The 26935-nt window shown below is 35.6% G+C and overlaps 4 protein-coding genes across 6 annotated transcripts in view; all 4 read right to left on the reverse strand.

Annotated features, from left to right (window-relative positions):
- The window catches only part of LOC144450551 (steryl-sulfatase-like), a 9289-nt gene extending 8409 nt beyond the window's left edge, over positions 1–880 (reverse strand). Inside the window, exon 1 of the mRNA XM_078141199.1 lies at positions 741–880. The gene's annotated coding sequence lies outside the window, so the exon portion shown is untranslated. The remainder of the gene's footprint in view (positions 1–740) is intronic.
- A 1028-nt stretch (positions 881–1908) lies between these two features.
- Positions 1909–8218, reverse strand: LOC144453443 (steryl-sulfatase-like). 2 transcript variants are annotated; one of them, XM_078144738.1, is made up of 6 exons: positions 8164–8218; positions 5871–6159; positions 5115–5237; positions 3691–4398; positions 2887–3162; positions 1909–2345 (listed from the first exon to the last, which is right to left on the reverse strand). In XM_078144738.1, the coding sequence occupies exons 1-6, from the start codon at positions 8203–8205 to the stop codon at positions 1999–2001; spliced, it is 1785 nt and encodes a 594-aa protein (XP_078000864.1). In that variant the 5' UTR covers positions 8206–8218; the 3' UTR covers positions 1909–1998. The 2 variants fall into 2 exon arrangements, with proteins under 2 accessions (XP_078000864.1, XP_078000865.1); XM_078144739.1 differs by having other exon boundaries at positions 2881–3162.
- Positions 8219–9504: 1286 nt separating this feature from the next.
- On the reverse strand, positions 9505–14206 carry LOC144452258 (uncharacterized). The gene is made up of 6 exons (XM_078143323.1): positions 14129–14206; positions 13084–13231; positions 11897–12006; positions 11092–11201; positions 10228–10532; positions 9505–9906 (listed from the first exon to the last, which is right to left on the reverse strand). The coding sequence occupies exons 3-6, from the start codon at positions 11944–11946 to the stop codon at positions 9703–9705; spliced, it is 669 nt and encodes a 222-aa protein (XP_077999449.1). The 5' UTR covers positions 11947–12006; positions 13084–13231; positions 14129–14206; the 3' UTR covers positions 9505–9702.
- A 2458-nt stretch (positions 14207–16664) lies between these two features.
- The window catches only part of LOC144451761 (uncharacterized), a 28119-nt gene continuing 17848 nt past the window's right edge, over positions 16665–26935 (reverse strand). For both annotated transcript variants that reach the window (XM_078142667.1, XM_078142674.1), the window contains exons 4-10: positions 26234–26454; positions 22654–22772; positions 21538–21618; positions 20831–20977; positions 20335–20451; positions 19575–19835; positions 16665–18497 (exon numbers count right to left, since the gene is read on the reverse strand). In XM_078142667.1, coding sequence (XP_077998793.1) covers positions 18294–18497; positions 19575–19835; positions 20335–20451; positions 20831–20977; positions 21538–21618; positions 22654–22772; positions 26234–26454 — 1150 coding nt within the window. In that variant the 3' untranslated portion in view covers positions 16665–18293. The remainder of the gene's footprint in view (positions 18498–19574; positions 19836–20334; positions 20452–20830; positions 20978–21537; positions 21619–22653; positions 22773–26233; positions 26455–26935) is intronic.

A 26935-nucleotide genomic window follows, 5' to 3' on the forward strand; every position in this document is an offset into this window, starting at 1 on the left:
ATATATATATATATATATATATATATATATATATATATATATATATATATATATGTTGAGGGTAGAAGAAAATCAAGTCGGGTTTTTCGTCTCTACAAGCCTGTTTCGTGAGTAAATCACTCGTCAGGAGACGATATATATATATATGATAAATGTAAAGGGAACATTTTCAGACCTGCCTTCGCAGTATAGTATTACGTTGTTGACATTTCCTTTTCAAGCAGTCTGACCTCTGTGACCTTACCATGCATGTTCATTTGTTGAAGTGTTTTCGAGTCGTCTGGTGTATCGGCGAGAAGAGAAATTTCTCATTTTCCATAAGCTTATCTGTCTGGTGTTTTATGAGCAGTTCACGTCGACTTTTTACAGTTTATCAGACAGTACATGTAAAAACATTTACGAAAAGATCCTTTCAATTATATTGACTTCAATTCGCCCGGCCGCATTTAATATAGCTGATCTATTTGTAATGGTTTCACACGATTTACAAACTTGCCATGTCCTGCACCTTAAATACCTTAGTTGTTCACGAATTAATTTCAAGTTGCACACGGTGGTTTTAGTTACGATCTCAGAATATTGGAGTTATAATGGTACAACAAACAAGGCAGCCATGATACAATGATACCATTAACAGAACATAATTGTATGTACGCTGTTTGCATATTCTTGTATCATTTTATTTGCATCAATAGCCCTACGAATCTTTCTTTCACTCAAAAAAATTTATTACAACTTACCTGAAGATGTATGGCTATAATTTACACGTAGTAGTTTACTACAGGAGGCAGGACAATGTACAGTGCATGATGGGACATAATCAAATGTGATATCTCATTGGGGCGAGATCAATAGTTCAAAGTAGGATAAAAGAATAAATCTTAGTTAGGCGTCAGACTGTAACCCCATCCCCTTCTATTTATAACTGCCGTCGACATCAGACCGTGTACGCACGCATCCTGGTACAAACATCGAAAGTAAACAATAATTTGAATTGGATTAATAACACTTGGCACAACCTGTTGGAAGTATAGAGACTAATATTACATTTCATCATTTGATAAGAACAGTTGCATGGCCTCTTTACATAATAATTCACGTTCAAAAACAAATTTGACGTTCCTCTGGCATTTCATGCACACATAAAGAGGTCTTATGAAACAAGCCTCTGCTGTCTATGCCTATGCGGTTGAGCCACTAGTCTCACCGTTTCGTCGATATGTAGTTGTCCGAATAAGTCGGCATAGTCACGAATAAGTTTACCAGTTTGCTGCTGCTTGATAGCTTAGCAAAGATCCGCCGATTTCACCATTATGTTTGACTCTACTTGAAATTCTACTCAATGTAGTTTAGCGTTTCTCTTCTGATTTTTCGCTTGGGTATTGGCTTGAATTGTTCACAATTGTTTCGAGTGGTTTTGTACTCTTGTATGGGTGGATTGACGCGTTAGAACGTCTAATATTTAATTCGTCTTTCAGCTTCATGTATATATTCGTGTTCTTTGAGAACGTTGACTGATGTAACATGTGTCGATTGCAAACTGCAAAATCTTTAATTCCTACAAAATGCATATGGCAAAAAAAAGCCATACAATAATTATTTATGTATTGATAACTGTTGCATGGAAGGATACGTCGGTCGTTTGACGACTTGGATTCTGAACCCGGCCCAAAGTCTCAATGAAATCATGCAAAGAGGTGTCATTGAATAAAGTGTGATATCAGATAAGAAGACATGTATACACGACTCGAGCTCTGTGTGCTTCCCTTCCATTCCTTCAAACTCTGAAAGTAGCCAGTTATGGAGGAAAATAATGAATTTGACATTCAAGTACTGACATTAACAAACAGCAAACACATTTCCAATAGTTATTTTTAATTAATGTCTAGAAAGAAATGCTGATGCAAACGTCAAGAAACGTTTGGTCAATGCAATGATTAAAAGTCGCATGATCTGAAAACTGACATCATGATTGCAAGTTCTCTACTTTCCTTCAAACTATTCATCGTTCTCCTTGCATGAACAGAATGGAAAATTACAACATGGTTGAAGCCATGGTCTAAAGAGTGCTCTCTTTTTAACTTGAAATTGATCTTCAACTGGAATTATGGTATTATTGTGTTTGTCAACAGCTTCCCGTGCCATCTCGACCAATACAATAGTCTTTCCGTCGTTTGACTCAAGAGGGCGATGTTCGCCAGGATCATGGGTGAGATCGAACACCAAAGGAGGATCATGTTGATCAACATACTGGTCGTGACATGCACATAACCAGGTATCAAAGCATCCCTGTGTACCTTTAGTCCATTTTGGCGTAGTGAATACGACTTTATATGTAGTGTCGCCTATGAAATGAAAAAAAACAACATTGAGATATTTATAAGTTACCATTTAATAGATCAAAAGACTCTCTCTCCCCCCCCCCCTCTCTCTCTCTCTCTCTCTCTCTCTCTCTCTCTCTCTCTCTCTCTCTCTCTCTCTCTCTCTCTCTCTCACGAGCATCAATGGAAAGACAGATCATACATTGCTTGATTATGGCTTTATTACCAATTTACCAATCCTAAAATTGGCACAGTAGAACATCAATAAATCACAGACAGAGAAAAAGACATACGCGATATTGTGTCTAGGTTTTTCATAAAATCAATTGCTGCAAGTTTAACCGTAAGAACTACGATGTATGTTGCACTACTGTGATAACATTTCGTGACAGGGAATCGCAAGCGTATCTGTAGGCAATACTAGGCCTAAGAATGCTGTGAAAATGTTACAAAGAACATTGTAGAGGTCCAATACCTTAAGAGACAAATTGTATGATGTAAATATTTAAATTAGAAGGTGACTTGTGTTTTCAACTCTCAACAAAGTGACTGATACTACCCTTACCGCGTCGAATAGTTACACCATGGATCCACGGTCCACAATAGATAAAAAGAAAGCCGTGTGGTGGCGCTGTATATTTCCCAGATAACAGACCAGTGATATCAGTTCCATCGATAATTCGATCTTTCGGTAATTCAGAATTGGCTAACTTAGCCACTGTAGGTAGTAAGTCCATGGAGCTGGTAGGGACAGATATTTCAGAATTCTTTGGAATCAACGGTGGGTATCTTGCAACCGTTGGAACACGAACACCACCCTCCCATACCTGCGACTTCCCACCTAAGTAGGAAAAGACGAAGATATCTAAAATACACATCATAATTATAGTTTCAAATGTGTGAATATATCAAAGAAAGATAATCAGGATTATAGATCTGGTGATTCTTAACCAAATAATTTGACGTGAGGCGGCATACCGTATACTTAGAACTATGAATGCACTTTGATTCCTGACTTCTGTTCTCCTCGTATCGTACAAATTTTACGCATCAGTAACTTTAGTGCTAATAAATCTAACTTATCAGTTATCACCGCTTACAATATCTGAAATGTGAGAGTTTTCACCAAGCCTGGCCATTGTCTCGCATCATTTCAAATTCTTACAGAGTTAATTTATCTTATTTTATAACACACGTTCTTAAAATATGTTAGTAAATTTTTGAGATAGGATTGTCGAGATATTGGATTTTTAAGTATTTAGGCCTACGTTGACGTTACTATATGACAAAATACATACAAACGCATATTTACTTTCATATTTTTGTCGTAAACTTGGACTGAAAAGATTATTTTCAAAGTTACACAAACCTTTATAGATACCATTCCACCCTCCTTCTCTTTCTCCTTCCCGTCCTTTCTCAATCGCAATTTCCTCCAAATGTCCGCCATGATCAGATGTGAAGTAAACGAACGTGTTTTCTTTCAATCCAAGTTTGTCCAGTGTGTCCACAATCTGTCCAACACTCCAGTCCATTTCTTCTACATTATCTCCATACTGATTATGTCGACTAACACCTTTGAATTGTTTGGAAGTAAAAAGAGCCGTATGTACCTTTAAGTAGGCCATAACCAGTAGGAAAGGTCTGTCTTGGTTCTGTTGGAGGAACGACGTGGCTTGCTTGGTGAACCGAACTGTCATGTTTTCTAGTCTGATGGGTTGCTCGACAACTTCGTGATTCTCCATAAGAACACACAGAAATCGCTGCCCCGTGTTTGGATAGTTATAAAATACAACAGATAAAACAGTCATCAAAACAAAGAGAACACGTGTCCCTCTAGTTGCTATGAGACCAAAGAATCTCAGGATAAAGACGAAGGAGTACAGTATTAAAGTCAAGGTGGCCCACTGCTTGTAGAAAAGTATCCAGATATTCAAAACACTAGACCGTCCATTTGGTGGATCGGCACATTCGTTCATGTTTGTGAGAGGCATTCCGTAGAAATAATCAAAACCTTGGTTTGTTGGCAGGAAGGCGTAATCTTTCTCTCCACTGTGCAAGCCTAGATGCCACTTACCTGATAAAACAGAGAAGATAAATATAAAGTAACACCATGTGTAGTACCTTACAGAGTGATTGAACTTGAATTCTAGCGTTGCTTAATTTGAATAGGTCACAAGAATTCTCTCAAAAGTAACAATACATGTCCTTAAACTACTCTGATTTTATGATGCCTCATTCAGTCATGAATTGAGACAAAACTACAGTGGCCAATGTTGACGCGTGGTTTGTGTACATGCGCAATGAGAGAGAGGCCATCGTTTAAAAGTGACTATCACATACATTGCTCGTGGTATAGTGACACATTTCTTTTAAATATTTGTTTACACATATAGCTAAGCTAAGACCAGTTAATAGAACAACTTAGTATGAATTTCTAGGTTGTACCGACAATCCTACTACATTCAATATCCTTCAACTTCATAATTCGATTTGCCTTGTCAAGAACGGAGTTTATCATTTGTGTGGGCCAACAGCCTTATTTATACATTACGAATTTGAAATAAAATATACGTGAACTGAAAGCTAATTTTGCTTACTATTTATGTATCTCTTCATCTTCATGTACATATCTAGTGCCCCCTCCCCCACCCCCACCCCATTTCAGTTCAAGTATCTCATTTCAAATGTATATACTTTAACATCGGTGACCTACAATATCTCATTAAAATAAAATAACCATTTATTATTATAAAGAACAGAGCTAAATAATGACGAAATCGAGATATATACCTAGGTAAGCTGTACTATATCCTTGTGTCTTTAAAACTTCAGCGTAGGTTATTTCACTTGTCGGCATACCAGCTGTGCAGGCATTGCAACCAAACATTGTTGGTCTCCCTTTCGAAGCCAATCCTAGTAAAAGAAACAGAAGAATTCAGAGTAAGCTCGACGTTGTTGCTTTGGAACATGCCATTTTGGACCTTGTAATATAATATTGGCACTCCTCACTGTCATCAATATCATTCAGTCATTTGTATGAATAAGCTTACTATTTCTCAATCGATACTTTTGGACATGGACTACAGCTTTATGATGGCATTGACACTGTTCAATGTCTGTTCTTGGTCATTTTGTATTTATGTATTTACGGTAGACATCGGCTTACAGCAAACCATTACAACTTTTCAAATAATTGAGTATGAGAAACCAAGCTTTTTCGTCTTTTTCGGGTGACATTTTAAAAAACACACCCTAGCTCAGACCACTCTAGAGGTCTGAGAACATACCACACTCAAACCGCTCACTCAGCGCCAACATAGTATGTTTTACATGTCGAATATACAATTATCCAGGTCTGACTATGGGTTAGAAAATTAATCAAAAGCATTCATTTTCGGGATTATTTTCATGATGGCATGCGTATCCGTGCATATTGGTATGTAAATGTGCACCTGTCTGTCTGTCTGTCTGTCTGTCTGTCTGTCTGTCTGTCTGTCTGTCTGTCTGTCTGTCTGTCTGTCTTTGAACACCTTTGTTATCACTCACCCATCCTAACAGGATATCTTCCAGTAAGCATAGCTGCTCTACTCGGAGTACAGGTAGGTGCAGGTACCATGTTATGATTTAGTTTGACTCCCTCCGATGCTAGTTTGTCGATGTTGGGTGTACGTATAGTGTCGTTACCAAAGCAACCCACATCACCCATACCAAGATCATCAACCAAGAGTATCAGGAAATTTGGTTTCTTGCCACCATCATTTGAAGCTGTCGTCGTTGAAGCTGCCGACAGCAGTATTAAGAAGAATATGGCGCCACCAACCATCGATGTCATGTTCTGTGCAAGCGGATAATGATCAACGATACAATTTTTGTAAGTCGGAAATCAAAAATGTATTTACTCTTCGCTAAAATGTATGTTTTCTAAAACCTAGCACACATGTACCGTATAATTGTGCACATAATATTGTGCGGGAAACAATACATTTGGATTCAAGCAAGGAGATTCTTTTTAATTTTCGAGTTGAATATTTTGGTTTAAACAAGTGCCACGATTCTCCATCCACAAAAAGTAATCGGTGCTGGTGCAGTGCTATAAAACTGTCATATGACCCTCACGTGATCATATGGTTACGGACTAATAACATGATAAAATCGCAGGATTGCGAAGACAGTTCCATACTAGAACAAGGGACAAGCTTTGGTGCAGTTCGAACAATTTAGCAAACATAATACATAAAAACGTCGTCTTGATTCGTACGTCGATGAAAGTGTACACTTCTCATTTTCCTAATTATATTTGATTTGAAAAAAGTTGGTAATCATGATAAACAACGAAACCAGGGTCCTTTTGAGAAGAAGAAAAAACCAGTATAATTCAGACATCACAAATTTATGCGAGAAATGGTTTGTACTTATGCATCTACAAAACAAACTGCAGTTATTAATAATGTGTAAATGCCAATAAAACCACAACGTATGTCATTAAAATCACCATGGCTGGATTCATGAGTGAGTTACGTGTACACTTGTTTATAGTATAGGCAGCAGTCTGATCTTTGAACAGACTCCTAAACCTGTCGAGACATAGTTGACAAATGCCAACATATATCGCTTGCCATAAAGGTAAATCATTTTAAATACAATACATAAATGAGACACATTTCATACAAATCTTTTGATTGATTGCTGAATGTCAGGACCGCAGCCAAATTACTTGATAATCAGCACATACAGTTCAGTCATCGTCATAAACTACAGCCTCTTTTACAGCACTGTCCAAGACAACACCGACAAGAGTTCGTTGCTTCAGCAGAAATACGTGCTCTGGCTTGCGAGAATGAGTTCAATTGACATGGTCCAAACTTGAGATGCTATTTCATTAAAACATTTAATACCGTAACAAAAACTCATCTAATATCATATTTATGGTGATTTGTGCCTTTAAGTGATACTCTGTATAATATCTCTGAAAGACAGCTTTGCGCATGTGTAGTTTCTTTACCTACGGTCAACCGACATTTTTATATGGTTGAGGATAGTTCATTATTTTAGTAAGTAACTGCTGACGTAACTTTATCAATTCTCAGAGGTTCTAGTCATTATTAAACGTGTTTCAGTAAGAAGAATAAATGTAAAAGCTTATAAATACGTTTATAAATGAATATATTTATTTAAAAATAAGTATATTTATTTAAGTATATTTATTTATAAATAAGTATATTTATTTAAAATTACTATCTCCTTCCATCAAGTGTCACCTATTTCTTAGTCCAGTTCCATGACGGACAGTATACACTTTACACATAGGTATAAAGTGTATACTGTCCGTCATGGAACTAGACTACCTATTTGTGAACCAGTGAATATTGGTATTCAAAAAATCACCAGTCGTAATGGTACACTTCGAGAATGTCAACAATGTTGTCACAATACTATGTACTCTGAATAGTAAGAAATGTCTGGGACACTGTGCCACCTCTCAAAGAGTTTTCTAATTTTGTCTAAGTTGCAGATGTGAGCTAAGATTAGTTGTTACATGTAAGTTAAAGTAATCTTTAGTATATTTTGCCTAAGTTGTGAGACTTTAAACGACAAATCATGATCACTTTTACGTGTACTACTAGATTTGTTAAAGATGACCTCTGGGCACAGGCTTTACAAAGCGTTTAGTCTAAATGTCCAGGTCCATGCAGGAGGGCTACTTGTCTGAGTGATCTTTCGGATAATTATGTTCTTTAGAGTTCTGTGGCAGGAAATTAATTTGCAACAAAGTTAAATCAATTGCTAATTGTATCAAATGATGATTCAGAAAGCAAGATTATATAGTGTAGGACCTTACCTGTTGTTTCTGGTATCGACAAAGAGCTAGCCAACCGCACATTCAGCCAACCTCGCATTCATCAGTGTCAGTTGTCAGCTGGGGTTATAGGGGCAAACTATTAAGATTTAGGGCAGTTTATTTCGTCTATGTGGAGGAATTGAATCTCTTCACCCCCTGACAATGACTGCTCTCCCCCCTCTCCCTCCCCCCCCCTCTCTCTCTCTCTCTCTCTCTCTCTCTCTCTCTCTCTCTCTCAAACTCTCAAACTCTCAAACTCTCAAATTCTCAAAACAAAATCATGCATGTCTAGAGAACAAAAACAAATGCATAATGCAAATTACAATGGATGTATAATTTCATGATTTCAAACCAATGAAAACATTAATTTTACGAATGCAAATATGAATTTATGCATTAAAATATGTTTTACTGAATATTACAACGCTTGGCTTTTCATAATTATCACCTGCAAATCAAGACGACCTATCGATTGTGGTCTGAGCATTAAAGAAAAATCAAGACCGGTGCAAGAGCGACGCCAAGTTTAGGATCACTTGGCGACTGAATAGTACAGCATATTGTAATGGCCTGTGCTACCTCATGTACCTGTAATATGCAGGTTTCCATTCTCTCTGTAAACTGTAAAATCCTACCTCCCTGCCTTCAACTGTTTTGAATTAATTAATTGTTTGGCTCGAAGGAAGGGTTGGGTAGCCGGCTCGCAGCATCGACTCATTCTTAAAAACTCACGAAACCATTCGTCTATGTGTTCTGAAGTTTATTTGAATTAAAATCTTTATTTTCATAAGCCTGAAATAATTTGTGTCATGTAATTTCTTTCTTCCGCAGTAATTTTTTGTTATTATATATAAATGAACAATCTACAGACACTAGTACTGAATAACAAGAAAGAATGCAACTGATATATGCATCTCTTTATTAAAATCTGAATTTATATATGTGGGAGTGATTGAGAATGCATATACGCATGCATCAAAATAACACAACTTCTACTGTTCACCATATCGCATAATCAAGACATCCTCACTGCAATATCTTTATGATTTCATCACCCCTTGAAATATTTTCTTTTAGGGTTGTATTTTTCAGCACGCCCGAAACATTTTCATGTAAACTGATTGGCTGCCATCGATTTTGCTATTTTGCTATGCTTCAACATCACAGGCTACATGGCATGTCAATGCATGTCTTTAGGTCGAATCACCTTTCAACTACTTTGAAATTCATTTCGGTGTCGGTGGTATAGTAGCCGTGTTGGAAAACATGTTGTCCATTGTACTGTATTTACTACGAAAGCCAGCTTGTTCCTTTGAAATTTTACCGTTTTTCTCTTCCCATCTATACAGCCGCTTATTCAATATACCAGTAACGTTTTTTTTACTAAAAATGCTGAGTAGGGTGATTCCTCTATAACAGTTACCAGGGTTTTCAGGGTTTCCTTTTTAAATAAAGTGGATATACCCCGAGTTAAATATCTTGTTGAAAACTTTACTTAAAATTTAAAGTAAAACCCCCTGTGTTGCTTGCAAGAACTCGTCAAGGAGTTGCTGGACAAGCCCACAAATGAATGTAACAAAGACGAGAAGGGTTAGGTATTTCTGTTGACCGCCCACCACACTGACATTGGTATTGTTTTATATTAGTCGATGTGTCTGTTTGTGTTGCCAAGTAAGTCTCAACTCCACCTAGTGTAGAACACGTCACACCTGTGAACACAGACTCCATAGCTGCATTTATATCCTATGGATACAACCAGAAACAAAATATTAATTTTCACTTTTTCCCGACCTAATTATAGCATTTTCGTTTATGTTTTTCTGTCTTTCAAATTATGTTATGTACTCGTGACATTCTATAGTTTAGTTTTTGTTTTAGTTTTTTTTTAAATAAATAAAACGAAAGCATGTAGTCTAACTACTTGGAAATTAAATGATTGATATATATATAAATATAGGTGTCATCATATAGACTCCATTGTCTATGGTACCATTAACACATACAGTGGATTACGTATACATGTCTAAATTGTAGTCATGTGTAAAATGATCTACCCTGTCTCACCTCTTGTGTTTCAAGACGAGGAAACCACTGTGTCTCAGAAACCAGTGAATAACCACTGCCGGCATAACTACTAGTATATGTGCACGCTGTCAGATTACCGGCACCAGGTTCAACAGGATCTCCTTTTTCACCTTGAGATCCATTGTAACCTCTTGGACCAGGCAGACCAGGCGGACCAGGCATTTTGCTGATGTTGTTTAATTCTTGGTAGATGGATGAATTCATCGATGACAAGGTGTTTGTAAATTCAGATTTCATCGCCAACAAAGAATTTGTCAGTTTGGCTTCCATGTTATTCAGCCTTACTGCAGTTACACACAATATAAAGAATAAAAACGTTGTTAGAAGTCGTCAACATTGCACCCCATCTCCACTGATCTATGCACTGCCAGTAAGATATATGTGTGTGCGTAACAAGTGATTTATTGCTCGTTTTTGGATTTGGATTTGGAAAATCGAGTCATGATGTTTTACCATGTTTTACCATATATCATTTTAATATCCTATCAAATGCATGTGTAATTGTAATTTTTAGGTTTATCAAAAACAAATAGTCATGATTTGATTTCTGTGCCATTGGTGTTTTGATGAGCTCAATCATAGGATAATTTATTTCCGACTGATGCTAGATATAGAGCGCCTCCATAGCTGCATCTGTGTACATCTAAAGAGGAGTCTTTAAGTGTATGCAATTAAACTAAATTAGAGTAAAATGAACTGAACTAAACTAGACTAGACTAGACTAATCTAAAGCTAGACGTAAACCAACTCAACTCTACTTGACTGGTAAACGTGACGTGATTAAACTAACTTCTAAACTGAATCAAGCTTAACTCAATTAAACTTTGAAAATAAATAACATACCTGTATTTACAATAGCAACAGAGAGGGAAAATAGTGCAACAATAGAAATGAGAGCGATGAATATATAGGTTTTTATCATAGTTTCTTTTTCTTCTTTGTAGGGTCTGCTTCTGTGAAATAGAAACATGATGTTACATGTCATGTCGTGTCATGTCATGTCATGTCAACTATCATTTCATACTTAATTCAATCCGTAGAAGTAGAGAATATATACATCAAAGTTTTATAGATTCTCTCCAAACAGAAAATGCGATATAAGTATACAGTATAGTTGTCATGCATTCCCGTCCGCCAATGACTGAGATAAAGAATCTTTGGTAATTTTACTCTTCTGTTGAAAGCGTACAATACTCATGTACAAGACTTAGTGATAAATGCTGAAGAACGATACGGTAGCGAAACGTATTCTATATGATGCCCCCCTCCCCCATCCCCACGTTGAAACGTACCGCCTATACGTAGGTACGTACAAGTTAACTTTATTCGTCAATCATGTAACATTATTTGGTTAGTTTTATAACTACACCATGCAGTAACTTACTAATATGAATGAAATACTTTCTACTTTGTCATAAGTAATTCTATCAATATTTCACAAGTTATAAGACTTTAGTATAACAAATTAAAAACGTCAGAAAGAAAAACGACCAAAGAGAATTATAAGCTTAGTATCCGAGAAAAATATGAATCTTTGTCAACTTAGAGATCCGTCTCATCGGTTCTAGCAACATTGCATGCCTAAGAATCTCCATCTCCATGACCAGTATGGCACTTTGGAGGCAATATACCGATAGCTTAGGCTTACCTCTCACACGAATCAAAGTTGAGGGGGCTCTTACACTGTGCGTCTGTCATTTTCGAAATTTCTTAGACAATGAGTAAATCAGTTTTTTATCTGGGTCACCCTTATCCAACCTGGGGAGAAACAACAGATCGTTATACAAAGTCGAAGTTATAAATGATGCATGTATTTATAAAAATAAACAGTCTTCGATATAAGAATTTGAACAAGTCATGATATCTCATCAGGAAAACTGAAGTCATCAATCAATGCTATAGGTATGTCCCACAGTCAGCGGATCGTTGGATTGTTGTGGCAAATATCTCTAATGAAAGCAACATGTATTTTTTAAAACAATAATTCGTATTCGTTCAATTATTCCCAGTCAACTCTTTCATCAACGTAGTTTTACTGCCGCTTTACAGACCCCCGTCTTTGTGGAGATCTTTATACCATAACGCCAGGCTCTACTTTTACACAAACCACATGAATATGAAATCAGCCAAATACATGTATATTAAAGGAATTGGACTATGTGCACCTAAATACGAAAGTATCAAGCCATTATTTCATCAATTATGCAAATACTACTCATAACTCCGCTTTCACTTTCAAAGAGTTTGGGCGAATAGTAATGTTCCGGATCGATGATCTATTATATTAGTATCATGATCCGAATTCTTTCAGTTTTATCCGGAATCATGAAGACAGCTAAACCTATAGTACAAGAAACCCTTGCTAAGTTCACAAAGTATCATTTCAACGCCATATCTTTGTAGAAAGATAAACAATAATTTATTACTATGCGCATTGCGGTAATATACGAAAATAATATCCGCAAATGTATGTTTGTGAACTCGGATCAGTAAACAAGTAACAGGTATGACACTTATCTTGTGATGAAATTACTCGATAAACGAAAGCTAACTTCTCAAATAATATGAATCCACTTACTAACATCGCTAAATCTTACAATTTGGCTTAATTTTATCATTGCCGACCCATTTTTCAAAAATCAAACAGACGAATAAAACAGTCTACAAAATCAAAAGGCACAATCTTATAATGTCGGGGGGGGGGGGGTCAATCAGAATTTTGTACCTGTCGAATCAACATATTCTAAACTTGTGTCAGAAAAATTAAATGATCAGGAAATAAAACTATATGTACAAACAAATATTTTCAACGTTATAAAATGTAACAGTACTTACAGTTTGAGGCTGGTTCGATGATACACTAGTAAAGTCTGGGAATCTCGCAGAATAAATACACTCAGTGAAAGTTTGGTTTATATACTCTCGGTGAAAATTTGCTTTCTCTTTCGGTAGTCAGTATCACGGGTTAGGTAGGCGGTAGATTCTTCAAGGTAAAACGTCAGTAAATATTGTTTTCATTCACCTTTACAATGATTCTTTAGTAATTTATAACTACGTATTCGTAGAATCAGGAAGAATGCTTTTCTGAAAGTTAAGTTTCAGAACAAAGGATCTCCACTGGAGCGCAACATCAGTAGACCTCTTCATGAGCGACTATTATGGGCACATGTTTAGTTCTGTTTGCAGTCCCCTTCGCAGAACACTGTTTGACTGGGTCATTTCCGACTTGAGAGTAGTGCGAAAATAATTAAAACTGGTTCATCAATATTCCGTCCGCATCTCCACTGGTGCATTATAGGGGTGAGACATTCGGGCTTGGCCCGATTCCAATCAATGTCGTCAACAAACTTGTTATTGTTTTTTTTTTCAACGTTAACTTTTAGCAAAAACTTGTTTTCTATTAAAAGCATGTAAACGTGACAGAGTAATCCGGCTGATGAAGACAGTCGACAGAACTCTTGACAGACATTTCATTACCAGATTACACACCTTACGGTTACTTGATGACGTTGATCAGCAATTATACATATATTGTATTGTTATATGGTTTGGATTTCCCCAGTCGATACGACACGCCTTGTTCCCCTAATTCTCTCAGACTAGGATTTCCCCATATGTCAGAAAAATGTGAATGCGACGTGTAACAGGTATCGTATTGGGTTTTCCATGTTTACCACGTTCTCATTAACATATGATTTACATATGATTTACATACATTATCGTGGAACACCTCATAACCTATGAGGTTATAATGAAACGCCTACGACGCGTCGTAGCAAACCTCAGACCACTATTAAAAACAATAGTGGGCTGAGAGAGCAAACACATCTATCACGACCATGTAATTCTGTAAAATACATAGTTTATGTCTCATTCTTACCTTGACATTTTTACAGTTGATTACAAATGTTTGGTTACTTTCAAGACTCTTTGTTACCAACAAGTTAAAAATGATGTAACGTTACAGTAGATATCTATTGAACGTCTATCAGTCATTTCAGCGACGTGAGAGGCCAAGTGTCCCCATTGTCTTCTTTTAAATTTACAATGTGTGGGTGGATGTAAGCAGAGGAAAAACATTCGGTAAGATTTGCTACTTCTAAAACTCCATCCAAAACATATCGCATTACTTGTACCAACTCTTGTCATTCATCTGGACAAAAAAGGTAAGCGACCAAATTTAGAACTTTTATGAGTTTCTTAGTTATATTTTAGTTTCGTAATTACATTTCTTAATATCGATTACTTGTTAAAATCACAAATGATTTTGTACCAGGAATTATATTCAGCTAATCATAAGTTTTCAGTAAAAGTTTGGTGCACTAAGTGACTTGTATAAGGGTGAAATGAATGGCAAATATGTTGACAGTGAAAAGCTACAGCTATACTGGGGTTTATATGTAGGGAACTACTGTTCGTAGTATCTTTTGATGACTTTCAAGCGATACTACATATGCATTTGTTGTACTTTTGCAATCTAACAAAAAGTTTAGGTTGTTGAACTCCAAGTTTTAATTTTGTTTTGAAATACAATAACTAAATTTTCCTTTGACAAAGTTTATGAGTCATGTTTTATATTTCAAGTGAATTTTTTCTGTTTCTCATTGGCCAACCGACCGTAATGTTCAGCTCCAACATCAGAACAGTGCCCTCCCTGGAAAGAATAAAAAGAGTCTGGACGTACTGTCGTCATCTAGTCATGGCACCAGCGACGACACTTGTTCACGAACGGAGAATTTATTTCACAAGGAATTTATTAAAGTGGGGGGGGGGGGGGGGCTGAGAATATGCCAATTGTGTAGCGAGGCTGGAAAAGGGGAACCAATAAAAAGTAGAGAGGAGAAAAGAAAAGGAGAGGCCAAGAATCATGATCTTTTATTTTTTTACCCTTTTATAAAAAAAAATCGACTGACTCATAGTTGATATGAGGGTGTATTAAGTCGTAAAAAAATTGTGTGATTCCGATTACATTCATTTTTAAAATAGGTGGCGTGGGGTAGGTAGATTGTTTATGATATTTAATTTTTTTTTCATATGTGTCTAGTTCAGATAGTTATGTTTTCTGTTGTTTTCTATATAATCTCTGTGTTATTGGCTTCTTCTCATCAGATGTACAGCCATTACAGATTGGAAGAACAGTTTTATATTGTCTTTTTCAGGTGATGTCAGTTTCCGCATCCACTATTTCTTGCAAGACTTCACAATTTTCGTGATTTTCTTATTTTTTTTCTTGAATATGTAAAAAATAAGGGTCGGCCTTAGGTGGGGTCAAGTAACCGGAGCCAAACAACTTTTTTTATTTGGCCTAATCATGAGACTGTACATATGGAGTATAAAATGCATTTTTATTCCTGGATACATGTGGAAGCAAACCAAGCTCTGCCAAATTCAAAGTTCAAAGTTCAAAGTTATACAGTATCGTAATGGAGCATAGCACTTGGTGCAGAAATTCAAAGGTCAATTTCTAGTTTCATTTAAAAATAACATCAACCAACTTTTTACAAAAATAACTTGGGCATAGCTGATAAACAAACCCACGTCAAGGTAGAAATAAGGAAGTTATACGATATTTAACAGCTGAAAGCCACATTTAAAAAACACCTTTGAATAATTAGAACAAAGCTGAACTAAGATAGACTCTAAATGTATCTCCGTCTGTCTTCATCTGTACAATGCTCAAGATCACTAAATGAAGCTACAAGAATTCTAATGTTGTCTTTGTCAAATTCTAGTTATAATAATACAACATATAAGATGGCAGAGAGGCTGTGAGTAATTTGTACTGATTGATAGAACTAACTAGCAGTTTAATATTAAAAATATCATTATTTACAATTTAAAAAGCGTTATCAAAACCTTCAACAATGGCAAGTCAAGCTGCTAACTGTAATCTATAATTGGCTGTAATCTTTTCATTGACTGCTGTCTTTGGGTATTAAGTTTATTTCATACACATTTCAAATACAGAAATGAAAAAACAAAACAATTATGTATGTACCATACTATAGTATATATTTGCATGGTACCACCTGTGTAGTGGAATCATAATACACACCCCTCTGCATACATAGATACCCACTGAATAAATAGTTGAAAAATTTCAATTCACAAAAAAAAACCACCATGAACTCCTCTGTGATGAATACTCTAGTCTGGATGAATGAATGGGTCATATTGTCCTTTCTATTTCTCTGGTTATTTTGGAAAAAAACTAACATAAATATAAAGATACACTGGTAAAATATTCAATGTCTAAAAAACTATGCTTCATTCATTCATTTCTACTTGGGAGGGAAACTGCAGAAAAAAAATTGTGACCATTACAGAAAATTATCCAACTTCTCCATTTTGTATAAAAGAAAATAATGTAGAAAATATAACCATACGTAACACTGTTTTTACGCCCTTTCTCTCTTTCTCTCTCTTAGTAAATGCATAGATTAATTATATAAGTACCTGGCCAGTGTAACCGGGTTTGAATTTGAAAATGAAATTTCCTGAATAAAATAGATAAGAATAAACATTACAAATTATGACTGTCATAAGTTACATTATATTAAAGAGACATACCTGGTGGGTAGTTATGTGATAATCTTCACCCCTGATTATCAATGCCACAAAGTTAATTAAAAGTGTTCATAAATTTACATTACAAAAATAACTGTAAAAGTGGAAATAATTGGTTTCAATATTAACTTGTTTTGAAGAAGTTAAAAATATTAGTATTTCTTCATATTGGGACTGGTTTTATAGTACAAACTTTATTTGTTCTCTTGATTTCAATGAAATATCATTTATCTTAGGTACAAAAAAAAAAATTGGAAAAATGTCTGATTACTATTTCTACTGATGAAACTGAGAACAGCAACAAAGCTTCATTTTTAACTGTGACAATGCTCAAAATATACAATACTTCCACTTTTATATCGCCCTCACAGTTCCAATTTACAGGTTCTTTTGTTTCTTCAGCATAACAGTATAATTCCACTCCCCAAAAGCAGAGTACACTCAATTTCCTTGCTCCATGCTTGACCCTATGGCAAGTAGATTTCCACGTCAATATATTGCCCTCACAGTTCACAACTAGAGATTCTGTTGATTGTACTGGATACTCTATCGTTCATCTCAAAATGTTTTGCGAAATGTACAAGCATATTTCATGATTATAGTGATAGTCCTTCTAGTTTACAAACTTCAAATGGAAAGTCATCTCTGTTTACAAACTATTCATTTACTACACAATTCTACACTATAACATTGTATATTACATTAGCAGCCATGTTGAAATTTCAGGTAAACATGGCAATATAAGGCAAAACCTGGCATTTTTTATGTCCAGTAACTATCACTATGTATACACTACAAAATGTCTGTTTACTATTATACATGAGGTAACTACTTGATACATCTTTCTGTCTGACTAATGGATACAGCAGTTGGTGTGTTTTATCCCCTATTCTATGCGCAGACAGTCTTGAGAGATCTGACTGAAAAGCACTTGCAGAAGTAAAAGAAAAACCATGCAATTGCACACAAGATTATCTCTCCACATAAAAAAAATGGTTTCCACTTTACATGGATTTCCAAATCCATAACACCTTATTTTTACATGGCGGTACTATTGTTGTAGTGATTTCACACATGTACAACTATTTCCTTCCTGGTTGTATGTGTACTTTGTGATTTTTTTTATTGATGTTTTTAGTTTCTTTGGTTAAAAAAAACAACATGATGATATGAGTTATGTACTTTTTTTCATCTGGGCACAGAATTTCACATCTTTTGTAAATAATTGATACTCTTCAAAGAGGATACCATTTTGGTATTTTAGCGAGTTTCCTTTCCGTTGAGTTGGGGTGTTTAATTGAAAATTCATCTGTATAAAATAACGTCTGATTCCATGTACACAATCAAGTGGATTATTTGGTGATTCTGCTGGAAAGTTCACGTCAGCAATCACTGTTACATCCATCATGGCATATGATGCTTTCTTTGATGGCATTCTTGAACTTGTCAGTTTTCTACATGTCAATGCCTTGAATTAACTAACTTGTGGCAGGACAAGTCCACATATGGATGTAACAAAGACGAGATCCACTGGTTATGTCTGATGACTCGCCACCACACTTACATCGGTATTGTTCTATTCCACTTGATGTGTCTGTTTGCGTTTCCAAATAAGTCTCAATTCCACCCATTGTAGAACACGTTACTCCCGTGAAGACTGACGCCCTTGCTAATTTACGTAGCTGCAGAACAAACAAGAAACACAGTACACATTAGACTACAAAAAAGACAATAAAAGCATTTTCCATTATCATCTGGTATTGTTAGATATATACCATTGATACCTTGTACTAGTATGTGCACATACTAGTGGTATTTGCACTGCACTTGTACTGGTATGTGCACATACCAGTGGTATTTGCACTGCACTTCAATACTCAAAACATTACAGCAGAACCTTGACCCACGAGTGTAACTTTTGAGCTAAACAAGTTGAATATCATTATAGAATTTTACGACATGGCAAACATGAATTCAATTTGACAAATGTTTAGTTGTCTATACGTCCAAAATGGGTCAATTGTTTTGCCCTTACTTTCTGCAGTCACGGTACATGTACACAGATTTTAGCTAGCCATAGGATAAATGTCAATGTGTTGACGAAACAAAACAGAATCTTTGATTTTCAAAACAGAAATCTGTTGGTTATCTAGTGTAACGATGGAATGTAAACTTATGAACTGCTTATGAACTGCTACAAGAATGCAAGCAAAGAGATCAGAGGTTTAAAAATTATACAATATAGTTTTGTTATATACAATCATGATTTGAAGCCTCCAATGTGTAGGATGCCACTAAACTGAGTTTACATGACAAATGTTACAAATCAATATTATCATTTTTGTTTTTAATGTGTATACACTATAGACCGACAACCATTTTTGACCATCTACAAGGAACACCAAGATGATACAATTCAACATAATGACTCGGTTTTAGTGTGTGCTTAAGTACATCATTAATGGGGTCATTTCTGAGGTTAAATATCTGCATTTTCGAATTGTTGCTTTTTCAATCGTTTACACAATGCTGTTTTCAAATCTTTCCATTTTTGTCTCTTTACGTGAACTCTGTTTTCAAATGAAAATGGATCACTTTCCAAATGATCCACTTTCAGCAGCATTTCAAATTGTTACACTTTCAGGTGTCATCTTAGTGTAGACAGTAGGTGCAAAGGCAACAAAGTAGCAGCTTTTTCACCTAAAATGCACTAGTAGTAGAGATTGCTGTAATGACAATAATGGTCTGTCCTGCCTTACCTCTTCGGTTGAAACATGAGGAAACCACTGTGTCTCAGAAACCAGTGAATAACCACTGCCAGCATAATTACTACTGTATGTACACGCTGTCAGATCACCAGCACCAGGATCTCCCTTTTCACCTTGAGATCCATTGTAACCTCTTGGACCAGGCATTTTACTAATGGTGTCTAATTCATAGTAGATGGATGAATTCATGGATGTCAAGGTATTTGTGAACGTAGATTCCAAGGTGTCCACTCTGGTTTGGAGTGTAGAAATCTGTTGATGACATTATATATTTATAACTTCAGAAAATGAACTGATGGAATCAGTCACTCTGGAAGTGTGTATATACATCTTAAATTTTGACCGATTTTCAGCGACGGTCGTAATCAAACTCTTTCCTACAGCTTTGTACAACGAAAGATTTTTGTCAGTACAACTAGCTAAAGTAGAGGAATTCTCTTGTACACACCTATGACATTGATAAATATATCATGATGTTGACATGTGGAAAATAAGAACATGTAAAATGGCCTGTAGAAATAAAACAAAAGTTAACTTGAAGAGCTACAATGAATTTTATAAAAAAAACTTTTGAAATGTATCCTCTGTATTTGGGATTTCTCCTAATGTTGAGTTTGTTTTACCTGAAGTAACTGAGTACAATGTAGTTATGTTCAAATACAAAGAGAAGTCCTTCTACATTGTTTCATCCATAAACACTATTAATGGCTTTATTATATTTAGAGAAGTCTAAAGAAAGCCTTCGTCTTACCTGAGAGTTGTGTTGACTGCTTTGATCTTGTAAAGTCTCTATTTGTTGGGTATGCAAGGCATTAGTAGCAGAAACCACTTGGGACAAATTACTATGTTGTTGTTTCACTTGTGTTAACTGCAAAGGAATGTTAACTAGGTATCAATACATTGGCAATAAATTTGACTTTCGACAATGGCTGCTTTAAGAGGCTATTGAAGGAAATGTGACTTTAGATGGCAATAAATGTGACTTTAGACAGTGGCTACTTAAAGTGACTATCAAGCATACACCTTTAAATTATGTTATCACTTTTTTTGCGGTGAAGAGGATAAGCATGTGTGCCCTCTAGTGACATTCAACATACAACACACTGGTAGGTATATATGGTACTTCTGATCAACATAAAGTTTCACCATCACTACTGAAAATCGACAACTTCTGGCTTCTCCTTTGTTTTACCTTGATAATTGTCACCAAATGCTGTAATGAATCACACTAATTACAGTACACTTACCGATTGTTCATTGGTCCCAACTCTCTCGTTTAAACCGATTGCCTTAGAATTAGCTTCTACTGCCAATGCAGTTGCTATATCCACATCAGTATGGAGTGTCTCAATTTCTGTATTTTGACTTGTCAGGTTGTTAGTGAGTTCTACTATCTGTAGTACAATGCAAACACAATGATTATATACTAAAGGTTATAGGCCCAAGAAAAAGAGTTACGAGATTCACACCTGCTTTCTATTAAGTTTCTGAAAATGTACAGATTTAGTTGTTATGTTGTATTTGAAAACTTATAGATATTTACATTTGATTTAATATTTTTATATATAAGTTGATAATAATAATAATAATTAATAATCTGATCCTTTGCCAAGTTCTGTAAAACTGAAGGTCTTTTCCTTCATGGATATTATTAAACAATGAAGTATAAAAACTTGTCTACTGATACTCCAATTGCAAAGATTACAACCTTATAAAATTCAAATCACATGATTAACATACACACACAAATACACATACACACACACACACACACACACACACAGAAAAACACAGACGTTCAGACTCGCATCAAAGAAACCATTATAGATTCATATCACCTAATAGTAATTTGCACACACACACACACACACACACACACACACACACACACACACACACACACACATACACACACACAACTTATATTCAATGTAAAACATCATTTCTGTCTCACCTGCAAGGTATTTCTGGCCAATCTCAGACTGACAGAAGCATTGGCTGACCCAGAACCCAACTGCTGCTCTAAAGTCACAAACTGATATTAACAGATAGACAAAAAAGGTTTGACAAGTTAGCTTTGACAGTCAGATGGATACTTATCATGTGACATGCAATCATTGTCATGGCAACCACAACTCTGACAACTATGGTATTTCATAGCCTGATTTCATGTACTGATTACTACAAATACTGCAATATCTTGCATGTAATACTTATATTACTATCACACTTGTATTTTAGTTGTAATGTTTTATTTTGGTAGTCATGTGCACTCATTTTTAAAACTGGAAATAAGAATTTCACAATAAAAAGATATATTCTCTATTATATGTATTTCTGAGAATGATAACATTGCGGGTTTGGTCAAAATTGTACTACTTTGGTCTATCTCTGTACTTCCTTTGTTTTAAAGGCCCATGGTTCAATCCCACATTCCTACATTGGCACTATCTATAGAGCCACCCTATAACAACTAGATAGGATCATTCTTTGGTTCAGGACTAACATTTTCTATAGCTTTACCAGAAAACTGTTTTTACACCTATATCTCAATCCTTATCCAACATGGTCCTTTAAAGATGATGATTTGGCGAGAAAGTCATTACATGTATCTTGCATTTTGTTTGGACATGAATGGGGCACAAGCTAGGTTTGTACATTTTTTGGGTGTAATTTTCGTTACGTATTCAAAAGTTACATTATTCTTTTAAATACTGAACCATCGCTGGTACATGACTGAACTCAAACCTGGCATTAGGATACAACTTATTATAAATGATCTGATGATGTAACATTTCATGTGTATAAAAAATGTCAGGGAAACCCCTACCCTGCAATCAACTGTTTTAACATATCAGACAACAACTGTAATGTTATAGACAGCATGTATTGACATTAACATTATACTAGAGTAGTTTAATCAAGTAAGTATTTTCACTTGAGTAAAAAGCTTATAAACTCAGTTTGTGTAGGGTCTATGGTTTGTACCACTTTAGTTAATGAAATGGATTACATGATACTGATTTCTATACACCACATTCTAATCCAGGTATAATATTACAAATCTTACCCTTTGTAATAACGCTTGATATGCTACTCCCAACTGATCTATTTGACGTTGTAAATCCTCCGTCGGATCATCTGTTGATGGTTCCCCTTTTTGTGGAGCTGTTCCTCCAGCGACAGCTCCTACAAACAAAAGACAACATCTGTTCAGTAAATATGTTTCTCTTTCAGCAATGGCATGATTAGAGAGTCCAATTACTGGGCAAACTCTCATCTGGGTCAATACCTGTATACAATATATGCAAACATTTTGTGACATCCATCCCTGATACCTTGTCAGCCTATGGGTCTAAAACTGTGACTTTGTGTATATCAAAGTTGGCCATTCATTTACCATGGCATGTCTTTTACATGGCTGCAGGCTGAAGTTTGTGAACAGCACTAATCCCAACAATATCCTTCTTTTTATTTATACTCATATTTAACATATCAAATGAATTTGTTATATTCAAGATGTGTTTACTTACTTTATATTGTGACAAAATTCATGACTCTGACAACAGATTATTGTAATGAAAGTTAATCTACTGTTAGCAACTTTTAATCAGGGAAAACAAGTTGATAACACAGTTCCATCATGTGATGCCAATATGCATTTCTTCATCTCAATTTCATAAATGTAAACACAAACTTTAATCACAAGGATATATTTACCAAGCTCTGTCTGTAGTTAGAATTCATTATTTTATTTATTCATTTGATACATAAAAATGTTATTTGTCTATTACACTTTGTTTTCATAAATTCTAGACATCCGGTTTGAGAAATCCTTGGTAATCTGAAACAACATTATTAAGTTGCTTTCCAATTTCTTGTTTTTCCAAATTTTTACGAAGCATTCACAGTTGGATTAAAAATGTGATCTTGTGTCAACAAGGTCAGTCTGGAAATGGCAATATTTCTACTTCATCAAAATTCACATCATTCACTGGACAAAGAGGCTCATTTGGTATCAGTTGCATATAAAGCCACGACATTAAGCCATGGATTGGTATTGGAAATGAGAACATCAATAATTGAGGCCCTACTCTGATCGCCTTCAAGGCAGATCCAATCGTGTACACATTGCCATTTAGTCAGTAGCAGGAAGAAGCTAATCTTTAAGAAAATCAAACCACTCATGGACTGAATGTCTGAACGATTACGACCCTGATAATATCTTCTCAACCGGAAACACGGTTCTGAATAATGATTTTATTTATAAAATAATGAATTTTATCTAGTAGGAACTCAGAGTCAGGCCTATATATCATTTATAATATTGCAATAATAATGATACCGATGAAAAAAGATGTTCTGATGATATTGCAGACATGACAGGTCAATATCCATGTGAACTTTTGTAATTATAGAGTATATGACAGTAAGCCTGCCCTCACAGACATTCTGATGTTCATTCCTGACTCATCCGTTATCTATCCTGACTCACATACATAATAGTGTTTTGGTCATCCCTAACCATGCATGCACAAAAAGTAATATCGTGACTCACTATTTGCTAAATCATCAATTTTGACTCAAAACAACACATTTTTTTTTGTCTTTTTTTTTACTGAGTACTTGCTGGTTAAGTAATCTTTAGTGACTAATGCACACTCACTATGTACCGTAAATACTGACTTCAGTGGCCATGTATAAGCACACAAAATGGACAATATTCATCAAATCATGATCGTCATCCTCACAACATGAATTTGATGAAAGTTATCCACTAGCATGGTTAAAGTATATATATACAGCTGGTTCATTACATTTTGTGATATTCCAAGCTGTCAGCAAATTACCTCAATATTTTGTTTATACAGCTATGCAATAATATATATGTCAAGTTGAGTCATCTTAGATAGATTTATTACAACTCAAAAGTAATGATGATCATCTACACTACACTGTCTACTCTAATATGGTGCCAGATATTTGTAGATGCAACGTTGGTAGAACAAAATAAACTACTTACAAACATGCAATAGAGTTGGAGCACTTAATAGACAGGAGAACTAAAAAATAACTTCAGTTTTGTCATGTGATCATGATGTGATAATAGTGAAAAGCTTTTTGTGGTAATTTACAATTGTTGATAATCTTCCGTTTGTGGTTTGTGTGGTTGGTACATTGTCTGTATCATATAAGGACAATTATATTATATCATGCTACTATGCGCCATTCTGATTGGATAATAACTGTGGTAAAATCCCATTTTACCACGGCTGGCAGTGGTAAAATGGGCCCCTAAACTAGCATATAGTACTCACAAAAATGAAGCTCGTGTTCGTTCTTATACCAATAAGTTAACACTTCTTCAGAGTAAAGGTGTGTCAGGTATCCTGTCCAATAGTTTGGGTTACAGTAGTCCAAATAATTCCACTGATGACCTTGCGATCAAAAGCAACGATCGATCAGTGGCCTCAACATCACTAGCCATGACTGATAAGGTACAAGTTCTCCCATGCGACGAGCCGTCAGCGTCCTGCTCTCGTTGAATCGAGCAACACCAATTTAACTTTTAACCATCAGTCAAGTGCGTCAGGATTATTTCAAAACTGTACATTTTCAGGTTCGGTCAATGTTCAATTTGTTAACCATTAAATTAAAGTAGACTGTGTAACGTCGCGTCTCTGATTTACTGTCTCGAGCTTTCTCCGATTCAACTGATTCAACGCCGAGACGTCTATTTTTAGCAGTGTACAAGATTGTATTGTTCTTATGTAAATATCCAAACAAAATTGTTACTTTCTTTGACCTCTTGCCCCGTTTTCTTCGTTGCTAGTTTTCAACGCGTTTTCGTTATGCATTATATGATGTAAATAAAGTAATTTATCAATGCAATGCAATGCAGTGTATGGTTTGTGTTCATGCAGTGTGTGTGTGTTTAGGCGACATAAACGTATCCACTCATCAAAATATGCTCGTTCCCGACGATTTATTACCGACGATCTTTTTCTGTACGTGCGATTTCGCCTTTTCAGGCATATAATTAACCACATAATCATATTTAGAGGAAATAGACACATATGTTGATATAATATAATAGCAATAACCCCCGCGGAAGGCGGGTATACACTCGAATTTGGTACAATTCGCTCCATATAGCACTCGCCATTCGGCTCGTGCTATATGTCGCGAATTGTACCAAAATCTCGTGTATACCCGCCTTCGGCGGGGGTTATTGCTTAAATAGAAGGCACTGAGATCATGACACACCTCTCCCTCTCTCCCCCCCCCCTCTCTCTCTCTCTCTCTCTCTCTCTCTCTCTCTCTCTCTCTCTCTCTCTCTCTCTCTCTCTCTCTCTCTCTCTCTCTCTCTCTCTCTCTCTCTCTCTCTCTCTCTCTCTCTCTCTCTCTCTCTCTCTCTCTCTCTCTCTCTCTCTCTCTCTCTCTCAATTCTAATAAGTGACATAAACACAATTCTTTGCATTTTCTGAATTGTTCACAACTTATGGTAATATATCTGTCAGCATAATAAATCAGAAATCTGTTCAGTTCAACAACTCAGTGCATCCTCTGTCAAAGATATACCAAGCAAGTGCAGGACATCTGACAAAAAGGAAAGTCCTTTAGTACAAAATATAAAATCATAAACTCACCGTCTTTGCCAACAACTCCAGAAATGACAAGAACCACAAGTAAGAGGGCCAACAATGCCAGCATAAATATGAATATGATGAAAAAGTATGTCTTGAGATGTTCACAACTACAACATGAGTTTGATGACTTGTTGGCTTCAGCTTCTTTGGCTAGCTTATTATTTTGTGGATGGTATGGTCTCTCAAATGGCGCACTCTCATATGTCGGGTTCTTCTTCTTTCTGCGTATCAAACAAAATTAGAACATCTACTGCAAACCATCAAAAGAGGATATGATGATCAGATCATTCACAAAACTTTCAATGTCAAACTGTGACTTGGAATTATCAAAATTTTCTCTAGGTTGAAAAATATTTTTTTTGAGACCAATAGTTCACAGATAGTAATATGACTGTGTGAACATGTCAGGGATTTTATTGCTGTAAACTCACACTGACAATATGGAAGTAGGACGTATAAAGACATTGGGCTCTATAAATCACTCCTTGCATTCACTTCAATATATTGTTGTCAGCAAGTGTGGCAAATAAAAGTATTGTTATTAACAAAGTATTTCCATTTGAACTCGATCTACTTTCAAGTTAAAAAGACTTTTTCAAAGGAAACTGAACAATTCATATTTTTCTTTTAAAAGTGCAGTTTGATAATTTGATAAAATTTATCAATTGTGTCCAAGAGCTGTCCTCTGACTTTTGGTTGGCA

This window comes from Glandiceps talaboti, chromosome 2 (assembly GCF_964340395.1).
Source record: "Glandiceps talaboti chromosome 2, keGlaTala1.1, whole genome shotgun sequence".
In the NCBI taxonomy this organism is placed as follows: Eukaryota; Metazoa; Hemichordata; class Enteropneusta; family Spengelidae; genus Glandiceps; species Glandiceps talaboti.

What these genes read in the sequence shown, in the direction of transcription:
- LOC144453443 (XM_078144739.1), bottom strand. Translation starts at nt 8,205, where the DNA reads ATGTGCGGTTGGCTAGCTCTTTGTCGATACCAGAAACAACAG. An exon ending in GTCGATACCAGAAACAACAG is followed by an intron (nt 6,160 to 8,163) that starts GTAAGGTCCTAC and finishes CCGCTTGCACAG; the next exon opens with AACATGACATCGATGGTTGG. An exon ending in AACTATTCGACGCGGTAAGG is followed by an intron (nt 2,346 to 2,880) that starts GTAGTATCAGTC and finishes TTCATTTCATAG; the next exon opens with GCGACACTACATATAAAGTC.
- LOC144452258 (XM_078143323.1), bottom strand. Translation starts at nt 11,946, where the DNA reads ATGACAGACGCACAGTGTAAGAGCCCCCTCAACTTTGATTCGTGTGAG. An exon ending in AACTTTGATTCGTGTGAGAG is followed by an intron (nt 11,202 to 11,896) that starts GTAAGCCTAAGC and finishes TCTATTTCACAG; the next exon opens with AAGCAGACCCTACAAAGAAG. An exon ending in TGTTGCTATTGTAAATACAG is followed by an intron (nt 10,533 to 11,091) that starts GTATGTTATTTA and finishes GTGTAACTGCAG; the next exon opens with TAAGGCTGAATAACATGGAA.